Source organism: Anarhichas minor, unplaced genomic scaffold (assembly GCF_050575085.1).
Source record: "Anarhichas minor isolate MPS153535 unplaced genomic scaffold, ASM5057508v1 ptg000032l, whole genome shotgun sequence".
Classification (NCBI taxonomy): domain Eukaryota; kingdom Metazoa; phylum Chordata; class Actinopteri; order Perciformes; family Anarhichadidae; genus Anarhichas; species Anarhichas minor.
The window spans coordinates 1,498,469-1,519,595 of record NW_027466478.1 but is presented as its reverse complement, the minus strand read 5'-3'; the positions used below and the strand labels follow the sequence as shown (position 1 = coordinate 1,519,595).

Genomic DNA, 21,127 nt, shown 5'->3' with positions numbered 1-21,127 from the left:
ATTCTCATTTATAACATTTATAATTTAAAACCTGTTTTTCTCCTGCTATTGCATTTATCCTACTGTTCACAGGTTTCCATGGGTCGTGGCGATATCTGGACCCTGGTTTTTTCTCCCGCCATGGCCCTGCTGACTCCTACTGCTAATATCATTTTTATTATTACTCGCATTACTATTTCTATTACCGATACTGTAGTGACTTATTCCAGCAACTAACCACTCGACTGGGTGCGGGAGAAGATCCTGTTTCTTACTCGCTTCAACAAAGAGATTCCAGGCTCATTACCAAATCTTGGGGCATATTTTCATGCAGCTCAAATTAGACCAGTCATTTATTGGTGTACCAATGATTATGAAGCTAAATGGAAAAACCTAGAACGATATGTAGAAGGAAGGGAAGTTCAAAGCCTTATCGGAGACAGAAATATAGCAAAGGATTTTCTTGACCAGAAAATGGATGTCACCCGATTTACATTAGAGAGGTGGTTTAAACTGATAAGAAAATACAGATTAGAAGAAGAGCTCAGGCTTCTACGATGGATAGCCTATGATAGACATTTTATCCCGGGTACTCTCGATCTGAGGTTCAAACAATGGATTTCACGAGGAATAACAGCAATATGCACAGTCATTAAAGACGGGAGCGTTGTGAGTTTCCAGGAGCTGAAAGACAAATACTCACTAAATAACCAGGACCACTTCAGATATCTGCAATTAAGGGACTTTTTCGACAGAGAAATAAAGCACAAAATTAACTTGGATAAAAATGGAATAATTAGAACCATAATAAGAGTTTACAACTCAAAGAAGTATAGAATCATATTGACTATATATCAACATCTGATGGAAAAATTTGAACATACAACTTTTTATGTAAAACTGAAATGGGAACGAGAACTTGGTGTGAATATTACAGAGGATGAATGGTTGAATATCTGGAGGACACAACAGTCTTCAACATCCTCGCGTATTTGGAGAGAACATTGTTGGAAGAATGTAATCAGATTCTTCATTACTCCCCAAATTACAAACAAATGTCTGTCTATTGTCCAGCCATGTTGGAGGAAATGTGGGGCAGTAAATGTAAACCACTCCCATGTATTTTGGCTATGTCCGGAAATTGTACAGTTTTGGGGAAATGTCCATATGGTTATAGTCCGAATTCTGGGCTATGATATACCAAAGTCATGTGATGTTTCTCTACTTAGGTAATCTGACAGCAGACACTGTGTTAAGAGAAGACGGGTATTTACTGAAAATCTTGCTAGCAGCTTGCAAGAAGGCTATCACGAAGAGATGGCACAAGGCAGAACCACCATCACAAGATGGATGGCTGAACATTGTGACTGAAATGTATGATATGGAACTATTAACTCATAGATATCGTGAGAAGTGGGAGAAATGGACGATGTTTACATGTCAACGATAACACAATCTGAATATTTCACAGGAGTTACCATGTTTTTTTTTTTTTTTTTTTTTATGTTTTTGTGTATGTGTTGTCTGTCTGTCTGGTGAAAAGCTGGAAGAAAAAAAGTGTGAAAGAGATTCCAGGCTCTTTCACCTTTGGGTGAGGTTCCCGTTTGATTAGAGTTTACAGATAATGATGGAACTTATCTTCCTGGTCTCCCTCTGGTGTGTCTTGCTTGCGGTAAAAAACCGTGTGATCTCCTCGTCACCCATGCTTCATTAGCTGTCTGTTGCACCTGTGCCCTATATGCCAATTACCTGCCACAATAATCCACACTGACACCCGTGGTCAACCTGAGGTAGGCTCCCAATATATACATTTATAATATCCAGACCTAACTCATGGCTCCTACAGATGCCATTAATGCAAATTACTGACTTTGCTTCTTCACCAGAGTCCTTTCTCACCTCACAGATGTCCGTGGATCCTGGCTATACCTGGACCCTGGTCTTGCCTCCTGCCGTGGTTCTATCATATGCATTGAATGTTTTGTAACTCTGTTATGATGTTCATTCTGTACACATTTAGCTATAACCCACTTCTTACAGACTATTAAAAGAAACCGTCTAAAATACACATTGATGTGTTTATTTTACACCAATCTGCATCTGTAAATTTCTCCTAAATTCCCCAAAAGTTACCATTAGAAAAATAATCATTTGCACATTTAGCCAAAACATTTCAGAACAGTTATAATACAAAAACAAAAATATTGTTTTAATGTAAGTAACCAACTGGGGGGTTTCCTGCTGATATCTCTCTTTTTTTGAACTCTATTCACATGTCTCCCCTTCATTCTGTCCTCCTGGGAGGTGCAGGTTTGTATCTTGCATTTGTTGCCTCAGAGATCAGTCTCTTGATCCAAACATAAACACCAGCACTGACCCCTTCCTCATCCACATTCCTACCTCTACTCTCTGTCTTTGTCCCAATGCTGACCACAGCCCTCGTCTCCTTCTCTGCTCTGACAGTCCCAGTACCACCCCTAGCTGCTCTCCAACAGCCATCAGATTGGGGTCACCTCCAGGCAGGGGTCAAACGGATCAGAACCAGAGCCAAGTGGATCAGCTGTCTCCCACTGCGCCGGGTGGAATGTGTTCAGTAAGCCCCGACTATCCTGTCTGGTTCAGCAGATGGACGCTCATGTCACTGACGCAGCGGCTGAAATGGTATTATTTATCTCCCCAGCAGCCTCTCGCTCTCTCCTGGGGGAAGATCAGCTCGCATGTGCACTGGCTTAGTCTTCCTAGCAGGAATACACTCTAAATAAACAGGGTCTCTATAGAGAGAGGGTGAGTATTTGCACCATGCTGGAGCCTTCTTCTGAAGTAACAAACCCGATTTAAGAGTTGTTCTGTAGCACCATGTTCTCATGGTTCTACTGTAAGGAAGCTCTCACAAAGGCTTCTCATGGCATCATATTCTTTTTAGCAGCATATGCATTTATACATATTGTTTGTAAAGGAACATTTAAAGGATGGTTCTGGTGAAAGTCTAGACTGAATGTATCTACTGACAAGTAATGCGTGTGTGTCAAAGCCTGATATATCTTCTTCCTCTGTGTTCCATAAAACATCAATGAGCCTCACTGTTGCACTGGGTGACATGTTCCTTCATTAGCATGAACACACACACTCATTATTATTATGTTGTATAGCCTAAGCTACTGTAAGCTATTTTATTGAGTTTATAGTGAAATGCTCCGAGTGAACTTCTCTCCCTCTGGTAAACAGTTACACATCGCGTATGTCCAGGGCTTTTATTGTGTAGGGTAAGAACGGAAGGAGTGGATCTGGTCTTCGCTGCTTTTGTCAAGTTTGAAAGAAGTAATAAAGTTTGCCGTCTTGGTTCGAACTACAGAAGGTCCATGTTGGTGTACACTATAGTCTAGGTTTGAATATGTCTGATCCGCACAACGTGATTGGTTGATCTCTTTAATCACGGTGCAAAAGCTCTAAAAATACAGTGTGTTTGAGTGTACTCATGACAAAAACAGATAAATATAGAAAATATATTGATAAACCTGCTGTGCCTTTATGTGACATAGTCAGCGTCTGGGTTGAAATAACTACGGAAGTCCTAAAGTACGATAGTAATGTGACAAATAAATCAATGTTGACTCCTGATTTTACACAGAACACAAACGGTGATGTCCTAGGTGAAAGTCCTAACCTCCCTACATGGAATTTGTTGCTCTTAATACTACATCACCTGTCCTGGCTCACAATTATGACATTATTACATACATTTTGTGGGATGTACAAAATACAGTGCATTAGCTATGAACAGCATATGAGGACAGGGAGGCAGCATCTACAGCCATTAATCAGAGTCTGCTGCGCAGCACGGCAACAAGAATACTAACAAAACCGTCATCTAAGAAACGTAGAAATGTTAATTGCTGTGATGCACAAATCTGATTAATGACAATCGGATTATTATGATCATGTGAACTGGCCAATGTGTTGGTGTAAATACCAAAGCTTATCTCCAGAAACATAAGTTATAATATTATCCATGGCTGTCAGATGTCCGTGCTCAAATTTCACCACAAACCGCTATTTCAGTCACACTAATATAAGGAGGCAGCGTGTTGTCTTTTGAACACACACACACACACACACACTTCTGCCTGACAGGCTATTTCCGGTAGATAGACCTGTCCGTATTCATATAGTCCACCCAGTGGACGTAATCTGTGTGGTGACAGCTAGTTAACCAGCTCGCCTGGGCCCGGCCTCATCCACCACAACTTTAATTCACACATACATTCTCAGAGAGTGTGTGAGAGAGAAGTATAGAGACACAAAGCCGTGTTAAAGATTATCTAAAGAAGAGCACAGGCCTATGTCAATACTGCCGACCGGAGGGAAATTGGCCCGTGAAAACAAACGAGTAGAGGACAGGAAAGCTATTTGAGGGTATATGTATTCATCGATTTATTCTTTAGCATTTTTGCTGTATGTCTGTCTAAATGGGGTTTATCTAGCAGCATACAAATCACCAACAAATTCTTCCTGTTCCTTTGTTGTTCGCCCAACAAAACTGAAATGGGCAGCGTGTAGCATCTAGGGGGCTCTATTGGTAGAAATGGAATATATTATTGATAAGTATGTTTTCCTTTCTTGTATAATCAGCCTGAAATAATAATCTGTCTTTTCGTTACCTTAGAATGAGTTGTCAATATCTTCACTGAGTCTGCCATGTAACCACGACAGTAGCCCAGAAAGGACAAACCAAACACTCAGTGAGGCCATTCCTCTTTTCACGTCAGCCAACATAGTTCTTTACTTGGCACACTGGAGAAGTTTCATTTGGTTGCAATCTGCAAAGTCAACGCTAGATATCCTAAATCCTACACACTGGCCTTTTATTTGCACTTCAATAAATTCAAAGACAGGAGAAGGGACCTCTTGTGAACAAATACTCACAAATCCATCTTGTAGCAAAAGCTCATGTGCTTCACGTGCCCTCTGTTGTAATTGTTGTACTAATAACAACAAATAATACAAATAGTACAAATAACAATTAATAGAAGTACGAAAATGAATCAACGGACTCCTCCCGTTAAAGACCAATTCCAGTTTACTATTTTTGTAATTGTTCTGTGGATTAAGATATTGATGAATCTGAGAAACACAGCTGCATCTCGACAATGAGGAGGAAAGAAACGCCATCTGTCAGATGATCAGACAGATTGAGAACAAACTAACAGTGAAACCAGGTTAGCTAGCACTTAAAGAGAAGTATGGAAGTGAGTGTCTCTATAACGTTGGTAAAAGTCCCATATTGCACAGAAGAAAAAAATGCTACTGGAAGTATAGCAGGACAAAGTTGAACCAGTACGCTGTGATGGATGTTTGGGTTATCATTTTACCGTTTTCTCTTCCAAATACGTCAAATTTTAGTTTCTTTGTTTGTGTACAACTGTTTAATTGTCTGACTGCTCATCACACTTTAAGCATTGTCATGTCAATGCAGCGGCTCGTAGCTCCCATGAACTCTGCTACATTTTTGTTTTTGTTTGTTGTCTTTTCGTCTTTATTTCTGGAGCGCTTATGGTATATTACAGAGTAAACTTTTCAAATTCTGAAAAGAACGTGTTGGGAATGGATTAAGTGCAGCTAGAGTGATCACCATGGCATCTTCCAACAATCCAGCCAGACCTGCCGGACCAAACACCACCAAAAACCACTGGCCCAGGTGAGGGAGGATGGAAGCTAAGCTGACCCAGCTAGGAACCAAGGCTAGTACTCTACCCAGCTTACACCTGTCTGTCTGATTTCTGGTCACAGAAAAATAAGATGGACGAGCTATGACTTCAGGCGAACCCAGTGATGGGAGGTCAGTCACTGTTAAGCCTCCATCTTTACAGAGACCTGGCTCCATCTTGGCATCCCGGATCAAGCTGCACTTGGCAGTTGGACTGCAGGACAGAACGCAGGACTCGGGTGGGACAAGAGGAGGCTTGTTTGCTCAAACACAGTCAGACTTGATGGACAATGTCTTCCTGATGATGAATTTTTACATTGCTATTTACATTGCTCCTGATGAAAATAATAAAAAAAAATGCACTAATGCACTACTGTTTTTGTTTTGTCATGTTTTTCTTGTGTAGCTTAAATGGACTCGGCTTCAAATGCATTTCATTTTGCAACCATGTCTTGAGTGAGACACTGCCCCAAGTGAGGGCTTTCAAGTGTCTCAGGGTCTTGCTCACAAGGGAGTGTAAAAATGGAGCGTTATATTGGCAGACAGTGCGGTGCAGCGTTAGCAGTGTAGAGGGAGCTGAGCCTGAAGGCAAAGCTCTCGATTTACCAGTCCATCTACGTTCCGACCCACACCTCTGGTCATGAGCTTTGGGTAGTGACTGAAAGAACGAGATTGTGGATACAAGCAGCCAAAATGAGCTTCCCCCGTATGCCTTAGCGATAGGGGGATGAGATCAGAAATCCAGAGGGAACTCAGAGTTGAGGCCCCGCTTCTTTGTGTTGAAAGAGGCCAGATGAGGTAGTTTGGCCATCTGATCAGGATGCCTGTTGGACACCTCCCTTGGATATCTGGAATACCCTGCTTAGCCTGCTGACCCTGATAGGCAGAAGATAATGGATGGATGGATGGAACCCTGTGATGCAGAATGACAATAAATTATCCTTGAATACTATCACAGTCCCCGTAAGGACCCTGCAATGAGCGACAGCACCTTTCAAGAGCTCTTGTTTCTCACAAGAATGCAAACGGCCCATTCCGCTGACATGAGAAAAACCCCAGGCCACCGTGTGACATTCCAGCTCTGAGGACGTTGTGTTCAATGTGCCGACTCAACTCCTGGCAGGGTGCCTCTCTAGCAGTGATGGAGGCTGACCTTTCCTCTTCCTCTCTTCAAACAACATGGGCTTTAAGATGCTTCTGACTCCACATAATTCATCGATGGTGCCCTTCACATGAGTCTCTGAGGCTGTGCATCCAAACTCTGACCGATTCTGACAGCACACACAAGGCCACAGAGCAGGCAGGAGAGATGGAAATGTCAACATCAGGCTTACTCTGACAGGTAGGCTGGTACTGTGATCACACTTTGCCTCACCAAACCTCACACCTCTGTATTTCCATATTCATCCATCTCTTTTACTTCTAGCTGACAGCTGAATACAAACTAACAAACACAGAATGTGATTTGGATGAGAAATAGCAAAGGCTCAGTTAGGCCCATCAGTATTTTCTAGGTGATGGAATATAATTATAGAGTTATGTTATAAACAAAGAAATATAAATATAGCTGGAATACGAAAGAAAGTTCAGTTAATGTTGTGTTAATGGAAGTTAGGTTTATATAACGTCTGAAATCTAACCACATTATGTAGAGGTAAAGTTGACAGTGACAGCACCTGAAATGATGGCATTTATTCCCCATAGCACAAAAAACACAATCTCAGTAATTACGGATAGGGTTGAACATAAAAATAAATGTAAATTATAATATTTAAAGCTACTATGCACTACGAAAAATAGACGGTGGGTGCTGCTGGAGGCCCCGCTGGAGAACGAGCTGAAGGAGGAATTTATTCCTCGAAGCACAAAAAAAGCCTGATCTCTGTAATTACAGATTAAGTCAAATGTCAACAGACTTACGTAGGGAGGTACTGATGGGACGTATGGATGGATGTACCGATGAACAACAGGAAAATATAAAGCCTCCGGCCAGAGCGGAGGTATGGGTATGAATGCGGTTAAGCAGATTGTAGGTAAATGAATGCGGGGGATTCTTACAGAATAATTTGTTTTGTGGCAAAAGTGACATGTCATGCAGCACTTGCACATTGTTAAAAAAGGGCCCTAAATGTTACACAGCAGTGTTCTGGAAAGAGATGCGGGAAGAACACAATACTGTTTACTATGTAGCCTTAAAGTCTCATTGTATAGAATTCAATTATTCAGGGGACCTCCATGATGGCACCAGAACGTAAAAAATGTAAAGATTTCGGACCAAACTGAAGAGCCTCTGTAGGGAAGCAGTGTGCAGCTGAGCCCCATCATCAGTCTGGCCAGCGGCCATCCCACTGTCGGACCTCTTTATCCAATCATGGTATGTCTTTGTGCCTGAGAGGGGCTGCAGCCTCTTACAGATGTGTGCAGGAAGCCCCGCCTTTCCCTTTCGGCATAAAAGACAATCGATAAGAAGCATTTTTCTTCCTCTCCTCCTGCTCGGCTTACGTGCTCTGTGAGAGAACTGCTGCCTGCCGGGCTTCCTCCACCTCACCTCATCCCTTCATCCAAAAATCCATCCCATCTCTCAGATGCGTATCTTTAGCCTTCAGCCCAGAAGCCAAACATCCTTTGTCTCCATACTTGACTTCAGACCCTTTCATACTCTCATCTCTGTAATTTTCTACATTAATTATTCAGGGCCTTCCAGCCTATGAATATAAATCCATTATGTCTGCCCTGCTACACTCTGCTTCGATTAAGAGATTGGGGATGAAATGATATGGTGGGGGGGGGGGGGGGGGGATGGCAGATCGAGCGATTGAAGGACTCATGAGACCTCCCTTCACTTTAAAATATATTTACGCCATCCTACAATTCAATGCAGAGATACGTACAATATTTATACGGTATGCAACTACTTAAAGACTACTGTGCTGTTCTGCTGTCTAGAACCCAAGCCGTGTTCCTGTGGTTCTTGTTGACTCAAAAACATCATAGAATTCCTACTATTTTTTCTGTGTGCATTTACGCTGCAAACCCTGAGTTCCATCTCATTTAGAGTGGCACTGCATGCAGAAACACGAGACTCCGCATGTCAGCTTAGGTAGGAATCAAAGAGGTGAGCTGCATTTGTGTTAAAAAAGGGTTCTTCCTGAAGGGCTGAACCATTTGCTTCTGATGATAAATAAACAATAAAAAATCTCTTCTCAAGTCGAGTAAACGCTCGCAACACAACGAGGCAAATCAGAGTGAACATGGTAAACTCTTGATTTGGATACAGTTGTGATATCAGCATTGTTTAGGACTGTTTCCTTCATGTTTGAGTGTGGCCTTCTAAAGTGAAATTAATGATGTACAGTCATATTTCTCAAAACCTGTTTCCCTGCTAAAATCAGGCCTGGGTAAAGGGGTGAGCGATATATTTCTTTTCAGGCAGGATCACAGTCCACCATCTTATCAGGGTTCTTTCTTTAATGCTGGTATTTAAGACTATTTTGCAAGTTACTGAACAATACAAACAAACTCATTTCCATATAAAAAAATAGGTAACTAAAGTTACTAAGGTAAATAAACACCACACCAAATTCACTACACATGGATCAGTTACTTTTCAAAAACCACATGACCCACTCTGCACATCGGCATGAATTAGATCCACCACACAGCACCTATCTAAAAGAACATATTAAAGCCGTTTGGCCTCTTACTCCTGTTATTTCCTTCTCCCAGAACACAGGGAGCCAATGTGAGTTTTCATCCCAACTAAATTATGACTGACGTTGTCGTGCTCTTAGTATACAGCATAAAATAGATGGATTGTGTCAATATGATATATTATCATCCAGAGCAGGGTCAAGATGTAGAAGTCTTTTCACATTATCCAATTCTTAATGGGAAAGTTTGTGTGTTCGTAGGTAAGTGGGTTATTTTGTAAAATGACCAAAAACTATTAGTATTCCTCAAAGTGAGGTATCATCACTGAACCTCAGTTATTCTATTTACATCTTTATCGACACTCATAATCCTGCTGTTGTTGGACTGAAAGAATGGAGAGGTAAGAGCACGGCTGTATAGGCTGCAGAGTAGGAACACATACTGTACTCATACACATACAGTGCACACACTTAGACACTGCAGCACCAGCGACTCACCAGGAATATCCTCTCCAGCTGGTCCTGGATGTCCTTCATTCCTGGAAAGGCAGCCACTCCTTGGATCATCTCAATGAAAATGCAGCCCACTCCCCTTGAAGAGAGAGCGATACACGATCAGTAATAGCACAATCATTGCAATCACTGGAAAACACTGTGCTCCATCATAGGTTTTACAAATCAATATAGGCGTTTATATATATACAGATATTGGATAGTAAACAGGAGAGGTGGGTCACCATAATCTAAACCTGTTGAAGTTAATTGTATGCCATATCATAAAATGTGTGAGGATGTATTTATAATATGTATGTTGTGCATAAGTACATATATTTGTATACATTCATACACACAGCAGACGACAAAGCCTTGATCTTGTCACCTGAAGAGGGATCTTCTATCTTGGTTTCTGTTATATAAAATGTCTTTAGTATTTCATACAAATATTTGAAACACAATCCAGTTTTTTTATATTCGAGAAAGACTTAAATATCATTATCAAAAGTTTGTTGTTAGAAATAGAAACATTTATTTCTACTAACATTTTTAGGAATTATGTTAATCACTAGTTACAAAATGCATAGTACGAATGTAATTTTCCTTTTTCTAATTCTGTTCCTAATGTTTAAGGCATTGCTGGCTCACACCACAGTATGTGTCCATAGCATTGTGTTTTAACACTGCTGTTATTGTAACTCGACATGTCATGTACATGTATGTAGTTTCCTCTGCCACATGAATACCTTAACCACAGAATAACTCCCAGAATGACACGTGACCATTTTATTCATCGTTGTGAACGGAATTTCTCAGTTATGTTTAAGCAGCAAAACTTTGTTACCTATGTATGTGAAGCCGTTACGTAGATAACGTTGTTAAATTAGGTACGGAACTTATATAACGCGTTGACTTTTGGTTTCACACGTGACACCCCCGAGTAAAACTCAGTATTTGTTTAACCCATCCTTCCAACCCGACCTCCTCTCTACACAATCTTTGACTGTCTTTAGGGTGGGGCTACCTTGTGATTGACAGGTTGCTATATGGCGTTGTCCTGTCATGGAGATGTCCGTGTTTTCCACATTTGAACTCAAACCCTTTCACTGTGTTTTCACTTCATGAAATTAAAATTGTCTTATTCAGTGTTCGGTTGTACTTCGCTGCACCCTCTCGTGTACATTTTGATTCCAAAATAACCAACACATGCAGAACTTGAACTGAAAACTGTAGTCCAAACCAATGAGCGATAAAGTGCTGACTACATCCACTATGGTTTTTATAATACGTCATACGACTTTCTCCTTTGCTCCCATCATAATTACTACAGCCACTAGATGTCGCCTCCTAAAAACAATGTTGTAATAAGCCACTTGCACAGACAGCCTTTATTTCTACCTCCCTGACCGTTTGCCTGATACTAAGATTGCTACATGCCTGCCCTGTCTGTTACATTTGACTATTTTGACTCATTGCTTGGTTTTGAGGCAGCAACCTCTGGTTCTGCCAAGTGAACCCGATGCGAAAGTGTCTTAAAACTTGCATTCTCTCTACTGACCAGCAGGAGGCGACTCCTCTGGTTGCAAAAATAAGTCTGATTGTATAGAAGTCTATGAGAAAATGACCCTACTTCTCACTTGAGTTATTAAACATTGTAAACATCAGTGTATGGTCTCAATCTCTAGTTTTAAGTTTTCTTCAAAACAACATGATGTTCATTTAGTAAATGATGGTCCATTTAGAGTCAAACAGACCATATAGCACGGTATGCTTTAGGGCGGGCTTACTGTGATCTGCATTCTAATTATGGTAATTTCTGTTCATTGGTTGTGAAAAAAACATCATGGCATTGACTCTGATTGACAGCCGTGTGGGAGAGCTGCAGAAAGGTAAAAATAGAGCGGTCTTCCATCACGTCTCCCGCTCCTCACGGATGGCAGCCTGTAACCTGTAGGCTGCTGTGATGGATGCTTCTCATGGCAGGAAAACAGATCTGCACAACCTTTTGGTCCTGCAAGAGATGCTTCTTCATGGAAGACTGCTTCCTAAGTGACCAGGAGTGAGTGTGTGTGTGTGTGTGTGTGTGTGTGTGTGTGTATGCGTCGCAGGGTGACTCTCAGTGGGACGGAAAACCACCCTGTAGATTGCCCACCTGCAAATACCCTTGAAGCAGACACACTCTCCTTCTGCCTCCCAGACCCCCAAAGCACCGGCTGTTTTTTAATTGGATCTTGGAGAATGCAGCTGGGGTTCTTGGGACGGCCCTGCTGACCATCCAGACAGAAGGGGTCACCAAGGCTCAACTTAGAGTCCAACAGCACTACTGTTGGAGGGGAGCCTCAGAGGGAAGGGACACTAGGGGGGGGGCAGATACTTCCACCTTACTTACTTACATACTTCCTGTTCGGGCCTTTTGCTGCAGTTCTGCTCAACTTGAATTAAAATCTTATCTTTCAACGTGAGGAAAAGACCAGATGATGAATCACATATTACTTTACAGCTCTGTATCAGAGTCAAATGTTAAAGTTCTGGAGAGATTGCGTCAGTCTAAACAACATTTTTACAGGAACAAAGTAGGAGATGAATCATTTTTTATTAAAAAGCATAATCTGTTGTCTTCTGTTTGTCTTGTCTTGTCTTGTTTAGTCATGTTGCTGTAATAATGTGATAACTTGTACTAGCTGGATTGTTCATTTTCAATTTGCTGCTGTTTGCAGAAAATGTATTGATCTGCAGCTAAACACGCTGCAACCTCGTCAGAACGAATGAATCCGATGCGGAAGTGTCTTCAAACTTGCATTCTTTCTACTAACCATCAGGGGACGTTGTATATAACTCTAAATGACTCTACTTCTCTCTTGATTTATTACCTCAGTAAACATTGTAAACATGAGTTTATGGTCTCAATCTCTAGTTTCAAGTCTTCTTCAATACAGCATGATGTTCATTTAGTAAACTATGGTCCATTTAGAGTCAAATAGACCATGCAGCAGGGTATGTTTTAGGGCGGGGCTACTATGATTGACAGGTAGCTGCCGCTACCAGAGCTGTATACGGCGTCTCCATGTCACTCCTCCCCATTCCAAATATGGAAACTTCTGTTCATCGGTTGCAAAAAAACAACACGGCAACGGACGTATTCCAAGATGGCAACGGCTAAATTGCCAAACTCGAAGCTTCAAAACGTCAGTCCACAAACTAATGGGTGATGTCACGATGACTACGTCCACTTCTTATAAGTTTATGCAGATAAAACATAATTCTGTAAGTTGGCCGAAATAAAAATCTATTCTGTTGTCCAGTATAAAAGATCTTTATGTTTTTTACGCTCAGACAAAGATGGTTTCTTCGATAAAGTAGAAGCACTTCTATTGCATATATCATTCCTGTTTGGACAGGTACTAAGTTGTTTTTCTGGCTACATAGGGAGGTGCGAGGGAGAACTCCTAAGGGCCAGTTCAGACTTTATGTCTGCGTACTGCGAGGACGGTACACAAGGAAAACAAAGATGGCTGTCTTTTTATTCCTTTAAAGCAACATACGTACATCTATCCATCCATCCATGATATAGATGGAGAGACAGATAGATATTCACATATTGTTAACTATCCATCCATCTATCGTGGAAGGAAAGAGATTGATAGATAGATAATATCCACAGATGCTATTTATCCGTCTATGTGTTGATGTTAATGTATTCTGCTACGTGTGAGTTTGTTGATCGATAGCCGATGCTGCCTGAACGTGGTTAATGCACTGTGTTATTGTCGCATTGAATGAACACGTGCACCAAAACGTCAGCTTGTTCCATTATCCAACTTTAACAATAAAAATTGAGTAAAGGAAGTCGAGAGTCGGAAACAAAGACAGCTCGCCTTCAAAGTAAAGGTTGCCTGTTTTTAAACGCGTTTGCTCCAGCGATCAATTTATGGAGAGCTAAATTAATTAAATAAACAAATATTCTAAATAATGAACATAATATATAACTGTGATAAAGTCATATTTCTGGCACTTTCCCAAAATTGAATAAACTGCCAATGGGCGCAAACACTGAATTCATTATACTATCAATTTCTTTATTTAACTAAAGGCTTTTTAAACTATTTGGATGAATGATACGGGCTGTATTGTTGAGACGTGTGATGAGTCTGACTATAAAAAGAGTTGATTTACCCTGAACTTGACTTTATTGCTGGCTCTGTTGTCATGACAATGACGTCACTAACCTATCCCATGTAAAATCCTTCAAGTTTATTTACTGTTTGCACTTTTATTAACATAATAACATATAAAACATACTTTCACTCTTCAATTTGCTTTACTTTTAAGGAATTACAGATGTTTTCCACCTGTGTCTGCTGCCTGTTGACATCATGGTAACATGGATTTCAGGCCAGCCAATCAGCTCCTTCCCATCTTTAAACTCTATTTCAGACTCTTTTGTCATCTATTATCAAGTAGTACTAATCATTATTACTGCAGCTTCCTTGTTAAATCATATTTGATTGATTCAGTGTAGGCTATACACTGCACACATATAAAGCACAATTTGGGCAATAACTTTATGAGAGACATGTTAGATCTGCTGGTTATATGACCTCAGTATTTGTCCTCAAATGCATTTGTCAAAGCTTGTCAAAGTACAGCAAGTTTCATGCTATATAGTCATTTAAAATGGTCAATACACTGTAGTTAATAAACAGGTTCTGGCTTCATTAAACAACTTTTAATGAACAATGAATTGCTCCTGAATAAACACGCCTTTTCATATTCAGATCCTGTAAGAAAAAGCACTAATATCACGCTGTAAGAGTTACTTTCCAGATTATACTTGTTTTACTTAAGTAACATATCCAATGCAGGACTTGTAACAGTTTTTTCACAGTGTGATATTAGCGTGATGGTTTGAAGCATAGGGCCACTGACCAAGTGGACGTATTCGACAAGTTGGGAGTAAAAATGTGTTGCCATATCTGTAGCGCCATCTGTGAGTTTAATACATGTGAGTGTTACCCTGCCTCTCCATATCCACACTGTCAGTGGGAGGAGGGATACAGGAGTTGAAGGGTGACCAAGGAGACAAAAAAAAATATGAGGAAGAAATTAAGATACACAACAAATCTACAGTATACTACTGGGAACACACCTTCGGTTAGGAGGAGCTAATTGTAAGTGGGTTTTAATGGGTTTTGTGTGGAAAAATGTAGATCTCAATGGAACTACCTGAATAAATCAACGATACATTATCACAAGGGGTTAGGAGTGCTCACCACATGTCCAGGCAGGTGGAGTAGTCCGTGGATCCCAGCAGGACATCTGGAGGCCGGTACCAGAGGGTCACCACCTCGTTGGAGTAGGTATGGCTGGGGACCGACTTGGCCCTGGCCAGGCCTGAGGGGAGCAACACAACAACACTCAGAAATCATTATCATTGACTGACCTTCACCATGCTCCTGAAAACAAAGCACCACACTGGAGAGTGGCAGCACTCACTGTAACAGGCTTCTAGATGCCCTGTGTGGGCAAATTGAGTCAGTGTTGCATACTGTTCGAATTAGGATACAGAAAGGAAATGCAAGGCAGAAAACGTAACAGCTCAGATTTGGCAGTAAATAAAAATAATTTAAAAACAGAAAAATGTGTTTGCAACAATATAGCATCAGAACATGGTAAGAAAAAGAGGCTATAGGTCTTGAGAGGCTACCATGTTCTAACCTGTATGAAATGTTGGATGGAATAAATAAAATTGTACATTTTTTGTTGTTTTTGTAAACAGGTTTAAAATCTATATTGTCACCATTAAAGTGTGTCAAATTAGCTATTACCAGTTCCTGTTTGTAATGTATAGTCACTTATCACTGGATTACGTGTGAAGATTCTCAGGCCACTTCTGCAGTGAGTGCAAAGCATATTTCTGGACTGTTTCCGAATAGTAATAATGATATGTAAGCCACACTTTTGTCAGGTCTGTGTGTTCAGATTTAAGGTTATGACTAGGAGTGTGATGTCTCATGCGCTCAGGGTTTTAAACCACCTCCATGAGCTGTGTGTCACAGCAACTGCTGACCATGCTGGTGAACCACTCAAACCAGTTGGCCAAAGTCAAAGTCCAGAACAAAATGTTGGCATAGTACGTTTCAGCAAACCACGGATACGCTGAATGTGGACGTTTTGGCATTGGATAGCAAGTGATAAAGAGCAACCATTGTTATGTGGTATAGTAACGAATACAACAAGCTTCCTCTAAGTCGTGTAAGGGTGGGTGGGAGGGGACTGTGATGGGGTTAAACAAACATAGGACTTTCACCCAGGAGACCGTTGTTCCTGTGTGACGCTGACTTTACGCTTGTTATGTAACATTGTTAGTCTTGTTACATAACGTTACATAACAAACTCTGCTAAGGGCTGTTCATTATTTATTTACGGTAGTTACGTTGTTGACCACAAACTCTGATATTTTTTCTAATCTTAACCAAGTAGTTTTGTTGCCTAAACCCCGTGGCTTTGTTGGTTTCTGCAAGCGTGATATGAAACTATTTGTGAAACACATTTTCGTTTTAAGTAACGTCAACATCCAATGTATCCTGTGGTTTGCAGAATGGTACAATGCCAACATTCTTTCTGGTGACTGGTTTAACCATACTACAAGAGCTAACTGCCTGTTTTTAGAACACCGCTATACAGCTGTCACTTTTACCTCACACAGTATCTTTTGCCTAAAGTTTCTCCCTCCTGTGCCTTCCCCTTCAACTCTCTGCTGCTCGCGTGCACCTCAACCTTTAAAAAAAACCTGCACTCGAGTCATCTAGGGGTCATTTTAAAGCAAGGATTTGGATGAAATTTGGAGTTATTAGCTCTCAAGACTAATGTCAGCTAAGTGGAGCATTATTCACTTTCTAGCAAACGAGCTGGACAACCCACGCACAAAACTCTGATTGATTGAAGAAAAAACTGTCCACAGTCTGTTTTATTTCAGCATTGTGAAAACACTATTTTTCCTTCATACTAGTCTCTAAAACAGAAGGCATTTTCCACTGCTGGGGTTTGGAAAGTTCCAAGTCATTTACAGCAAAAGAGCAAAGTCCAGCATTGTGAAGTGCAAATGTATCACAGTGTATTATCCAATGAAGAGGTTGGCTGTGCTCTCTCGGTTAGGAAATTACAATTGCTATTATTTACATTCCGATGCAGTCTGTCAACTCGAACCAGGACCACTTATGGGTGTGATGTCACACTGTAGTACACTTTCAGCTAGTGTTAAGTTGCTCATTAAAAGGGTAACAATGACATTCATCTTTTTTTGGAGTAATACCCAATCCCTTCTTTAGACCGTAGACACAGGACACAGAGTATGGTGTCTGTCAGATTTTCCAAATCCAACTATCAAGTCTTGCCTGACTTGATAGTTGACACATCATCTCCACTTATCAGTTGATCAACCTCCACTTATCAGACCTGACTTCTGTACATTCAACCGCACGAAGCCCGAGATTGCCCTTTCAAATAGAAATCATGATGGAAGACCTTTGAGGCTTCATTGAGAAACAGAGTGATGTCGTGAATATCAGTGAGATGAACCCAAAGGTTTCCATTTATAAATGGTGGTACTACTGATAAATACCTTTATACCTGTAATTTCAAATCATCATAAGGCTTTATCACAAGGGTGTCCCAATCATCTTCACTCTGGGTCACATCAGCATCATGGTTTCCCTCAAAGGGCCGGTTGTAACTGTAAGACTGTGTAAATGTAACTACTCCTAACATATTGGTAAATAACTGTCTCTGCATTTGATTATTGTTTATTCAAGTGTTAAAATATTGTACATGCAGTTATATAAATGTAAAAATATATTAAAGCACATTCTGTTATCATAACTTAAATCCTTTTAATTTAGGGTTAAGAAACCCACATTACTCTATCAAAGATCAAACTATTAAAGAAAATATCAAAGACAAATATCAAACACAAGTTGTTACAATAACTTTGTTCAAAGCTTAAAATCCTTTCAAGGGTGCGTTTGCACAATCCCACGTGAAGTGTTTCATGTTTTGTAAAGCCACGTTTAAAGTAGTCTTTAATGTACTCGCAATACATTTCCATGTCAAGTGTACAGTAACCAGTCAAAGAGCTGCTTCTGTGACTGTGTGTTTAACTATCTCAAAAATATGACTTTCTATCTCATAACTTCGACTTTCTATCTCATAATTTCCACGATGGGGATATTTTTATTTTTTAAAAACTTTTTCTATTTATTTTGCTGGCGGATTCGCGGGCCACATAAAATGACGTGGCGGGCCATGGCGGGCCTTGAGTTTGACACCCCTGCTTTATGAGAACCACAAAAAAGTGCTTCCCCAGGGTTTTTATGGTAAATTCATGCACGTCAGACATGTCTAACCCTGTTCCAGCATTTATCTAGGTGCTGACACAACCCCAGTTGGTAAGATAAGTATTCGGTGACAGTGCTCCCATGACTGCTAATGGTAGAGCAGAGTGCAGATGCAGCAAGCTTTAATGAGGCTGATGGTATTACCTCTTTGTCTCTTCCCAAGTGGTCGGAAGGCTTAATTAAAGCATTTAGCTTGGTAAAAAAAAGGACTTCCTGCCCTGCTGCCAGCCCCCTGAATGTGGGAGGAAGAGGAGCAGAGGGGAGAATAAATGAGAGGGAGGGAGTATTTAACATTTCCTCGTGTTGGAAGGGAGAAAGGGGTTTGATCATGGCCAAGCTCTGTAATGTCCACACTGTTCTAATGCAGAATAGACGCCATCTGCTCGCTCACACTCAGATGCTATTATTTCCCCTGCAGACGCAGTGTGTGTGTGAACCGCTTATTACTGCACTCATCATAGAAGAACGTGTAGGCTGGCCTACACCATGTAACAAACAGGAGGCTGGCCTGTTTGTTACATGGAGAGGTGTAAAGGTATTTTACAGCGTAGAATCAACTAGCATTTGGCCTTGTATCCAGGATTTCTTCTTATTTCGTCAGCGCTCACTGATTTCTGGGATTCACCAATGTTTCCTTAATGTTGTTTCTATCTTAGGTAAGAGAAAACTTAACAAGTGGTCTAGAGTACTCTAACCAAATAAGAAAACATCTTGTTTTCACAGTCCACAGATATTCCAATGCAAGGAAACATAAGTTTGAAATTTGAGGAAAAGGCATGAATACCAAATTTTGAATATTAAATGTTTTATGGTATTTGTATTGATTGGATTATCAAAGAAATTGGTCAATTGATCACAATTAAAACTATAACAACCCTTGGATGATATTATGTGCATTCAGCTTCTGAATGGCATACTGCTCTTCCATGGTTTTTGATTCTCCTGTAACACTACTGAAGCTCTGCAGAATCACGTTTACTTTATTTAAGTTAATTTAACATTCGTCTCAATTTCACTGCTGCTGGAGTTCTGCTTATTCTTACAGCCTTTTTTTTTGGTGGCATCTCTCCAATTTTTGTACACAGTATATTTGTACACAGCCCAACAGCTGGCCTTATTTAGTGTTTCGGGGGTGTTACCTATGCTTGTAACAAACAATCAGCCACACACCTCCAATTTAAGATCAACTGAGTTGAGGTGTTCTGAGTGATTCATCAGAACACCTGGTAAGAGGTGGGTTAAGAACGTTTGGTGCATCTGGAGTGGATTTCTCTTATTTTTTTTTCTCTGAACAGAATATTAAGAGAAAATATAAGAAAAATTTACAAGGATGTTTCTGCATGAGGTCTAGTTTGTAGACCAGAATAGGTCTGTCACATCCTCTGACCTGACTTTCTAACCCTCCTCTTGACCTGTGTAGTACCTATACTGCAGCTAAACTTAAACACAATTTCTCTGGTGCTGTCCTTTGTTATGGAACTCTCCATGTGTAAATGTCAAAAATAAAACGTCATTACAAAGCGGATCACAAAATGGCAGTAGTGCTTCCAGCCATTGGATGCATGAAGCTGATAAAAATCTATAAAAACATGATTTGCTCATTTCCACTGTGACCATGCACCCTCACCAAAAGCCTTATGAGCAGAAGCCTCTGCCCTGAACTGGGTCTCTCATGCTGGATTTAAAACTTGAACCCCAACCATGGATGGGACTCTGATCTTTAGGTCAAATCACAGTAGCCTTCAGTGCATCAAAACCGGCCCACACAAAAAGATATCTTGTGTTGGGATCTGGCCCTAGTCTAGAAGCACCCATGCTCCGTCCTGTCATACAACGTCTGATGGAAAGTCCAAGATGAATGACTACACCTCCCAGCACAGCCAAAACTTGATCCTGGCCCCTCATTGGCCAAGAAATGGCCCCCCACTGTTCGAGACCTGGTTTATAAGCGAGCAGGAAACGCCATTCGCTCTCTTCCGTCCAGACACCGCTGGTGTAAGGAGATCCACAAGGCTCTCTTCCCTCCGGACCTCGTCCTGGCAACAAGAAGATTCACGAGGAGCCGCGGCCTCACCAAGCCCTATCAGGTCACATGTCACATTCGCTGGTCGAACCTACAGACTGTTTTATTTTGAGTTTTGGATCCCGGAGTGCGAGAACGGATAACTCCTATGCCCCGTTCTCCCACCCTTTAGTGCACCCCTTGCCGGCAAAAGAGGGCAACTGAGCCCCTACAGAGCCGAAGATTTCCGGCCTAAGACGAGCGACTCCCGCACGCCTCCGACGTTAAGAAGATCCCTCTCTGCAGCGAGGTGATCGAGTCTGCGCTAGCTCCGATAGCCGCGCCACCGGGAGCCCTCACCTCCCGAGGACTGAATGATTCCCACCACGGGAAAAGGACCCTGCCGAACGAAGCTTCTCAAAGTAAGAGTTACTGGTATCTGGGCCTAGCTTAGCTTAGCTTAGCTTAGCATTAGCTTAATTTAGACTATTCGTTTATGTCGTTGTTATTCCTGTATCTTGTTGTGTTAAGTTACTGTCGTGTTATAACGTGTTATTACGCCAGCATCGCGGACCACGGAGTTCCGTTATATTGTGTATTTTCTGCTGTAACCGTTCGCATTTGATCCGTCGCTGTTAGTGGATGTGGAGCTTGTGATTCTATCACTTTAAAACTAAAACTACGGTGGCCGACCGAGTTTCGGGGTGATAGGGAGACAAACTCGCGTTTCACCGCAGTGACAAAGATCTGTTTGTTTTGGGGATTCTTTTATTGTGTTTTTGGTTTTATTCTCTCCTCTTTAAATCGGCTCTGCGAGTGAGATCTAGAACCGCAACTATCACCGCAAAAGCGTGCTGTTCCTCACTGCCTCACTACTGCGCAGAGCTCGATTTTCTCTCTCTCT

The 21,127-nt window shown here is 41.1% G+C and overlaps 1 protein-coding gene across 1 annotated transcript in view; it reads right to left on the bottom strand.

Annotated features, from left to right (window-relative positions):
* cdk14 (cyclin dependent kinase 14) overlaps positions 1 to 21,127 on the bottom strand; it is a 147,244-nt gene that overhangs the window by 26,479 nt on the left and 99,638 nt on the right. Inside the window, exons 9-10 of the mRNA XM_076105402.1 lie at positions 15,099 to 15,219; positions 9,832 to 9,925 (exon numbers count right to left, since the gene is read on the bottom strand). Of these exons, the coding sequence (XP_075961517.1) occupies positions 9,832 to 9,925; positions 15,099 to 15,219 (215 nt within the window). The remainder of the gene's footprint in view (positions 1 to 9,831; positions 9,926 to 15,098; positions 15,220 to 21,127) is intronic.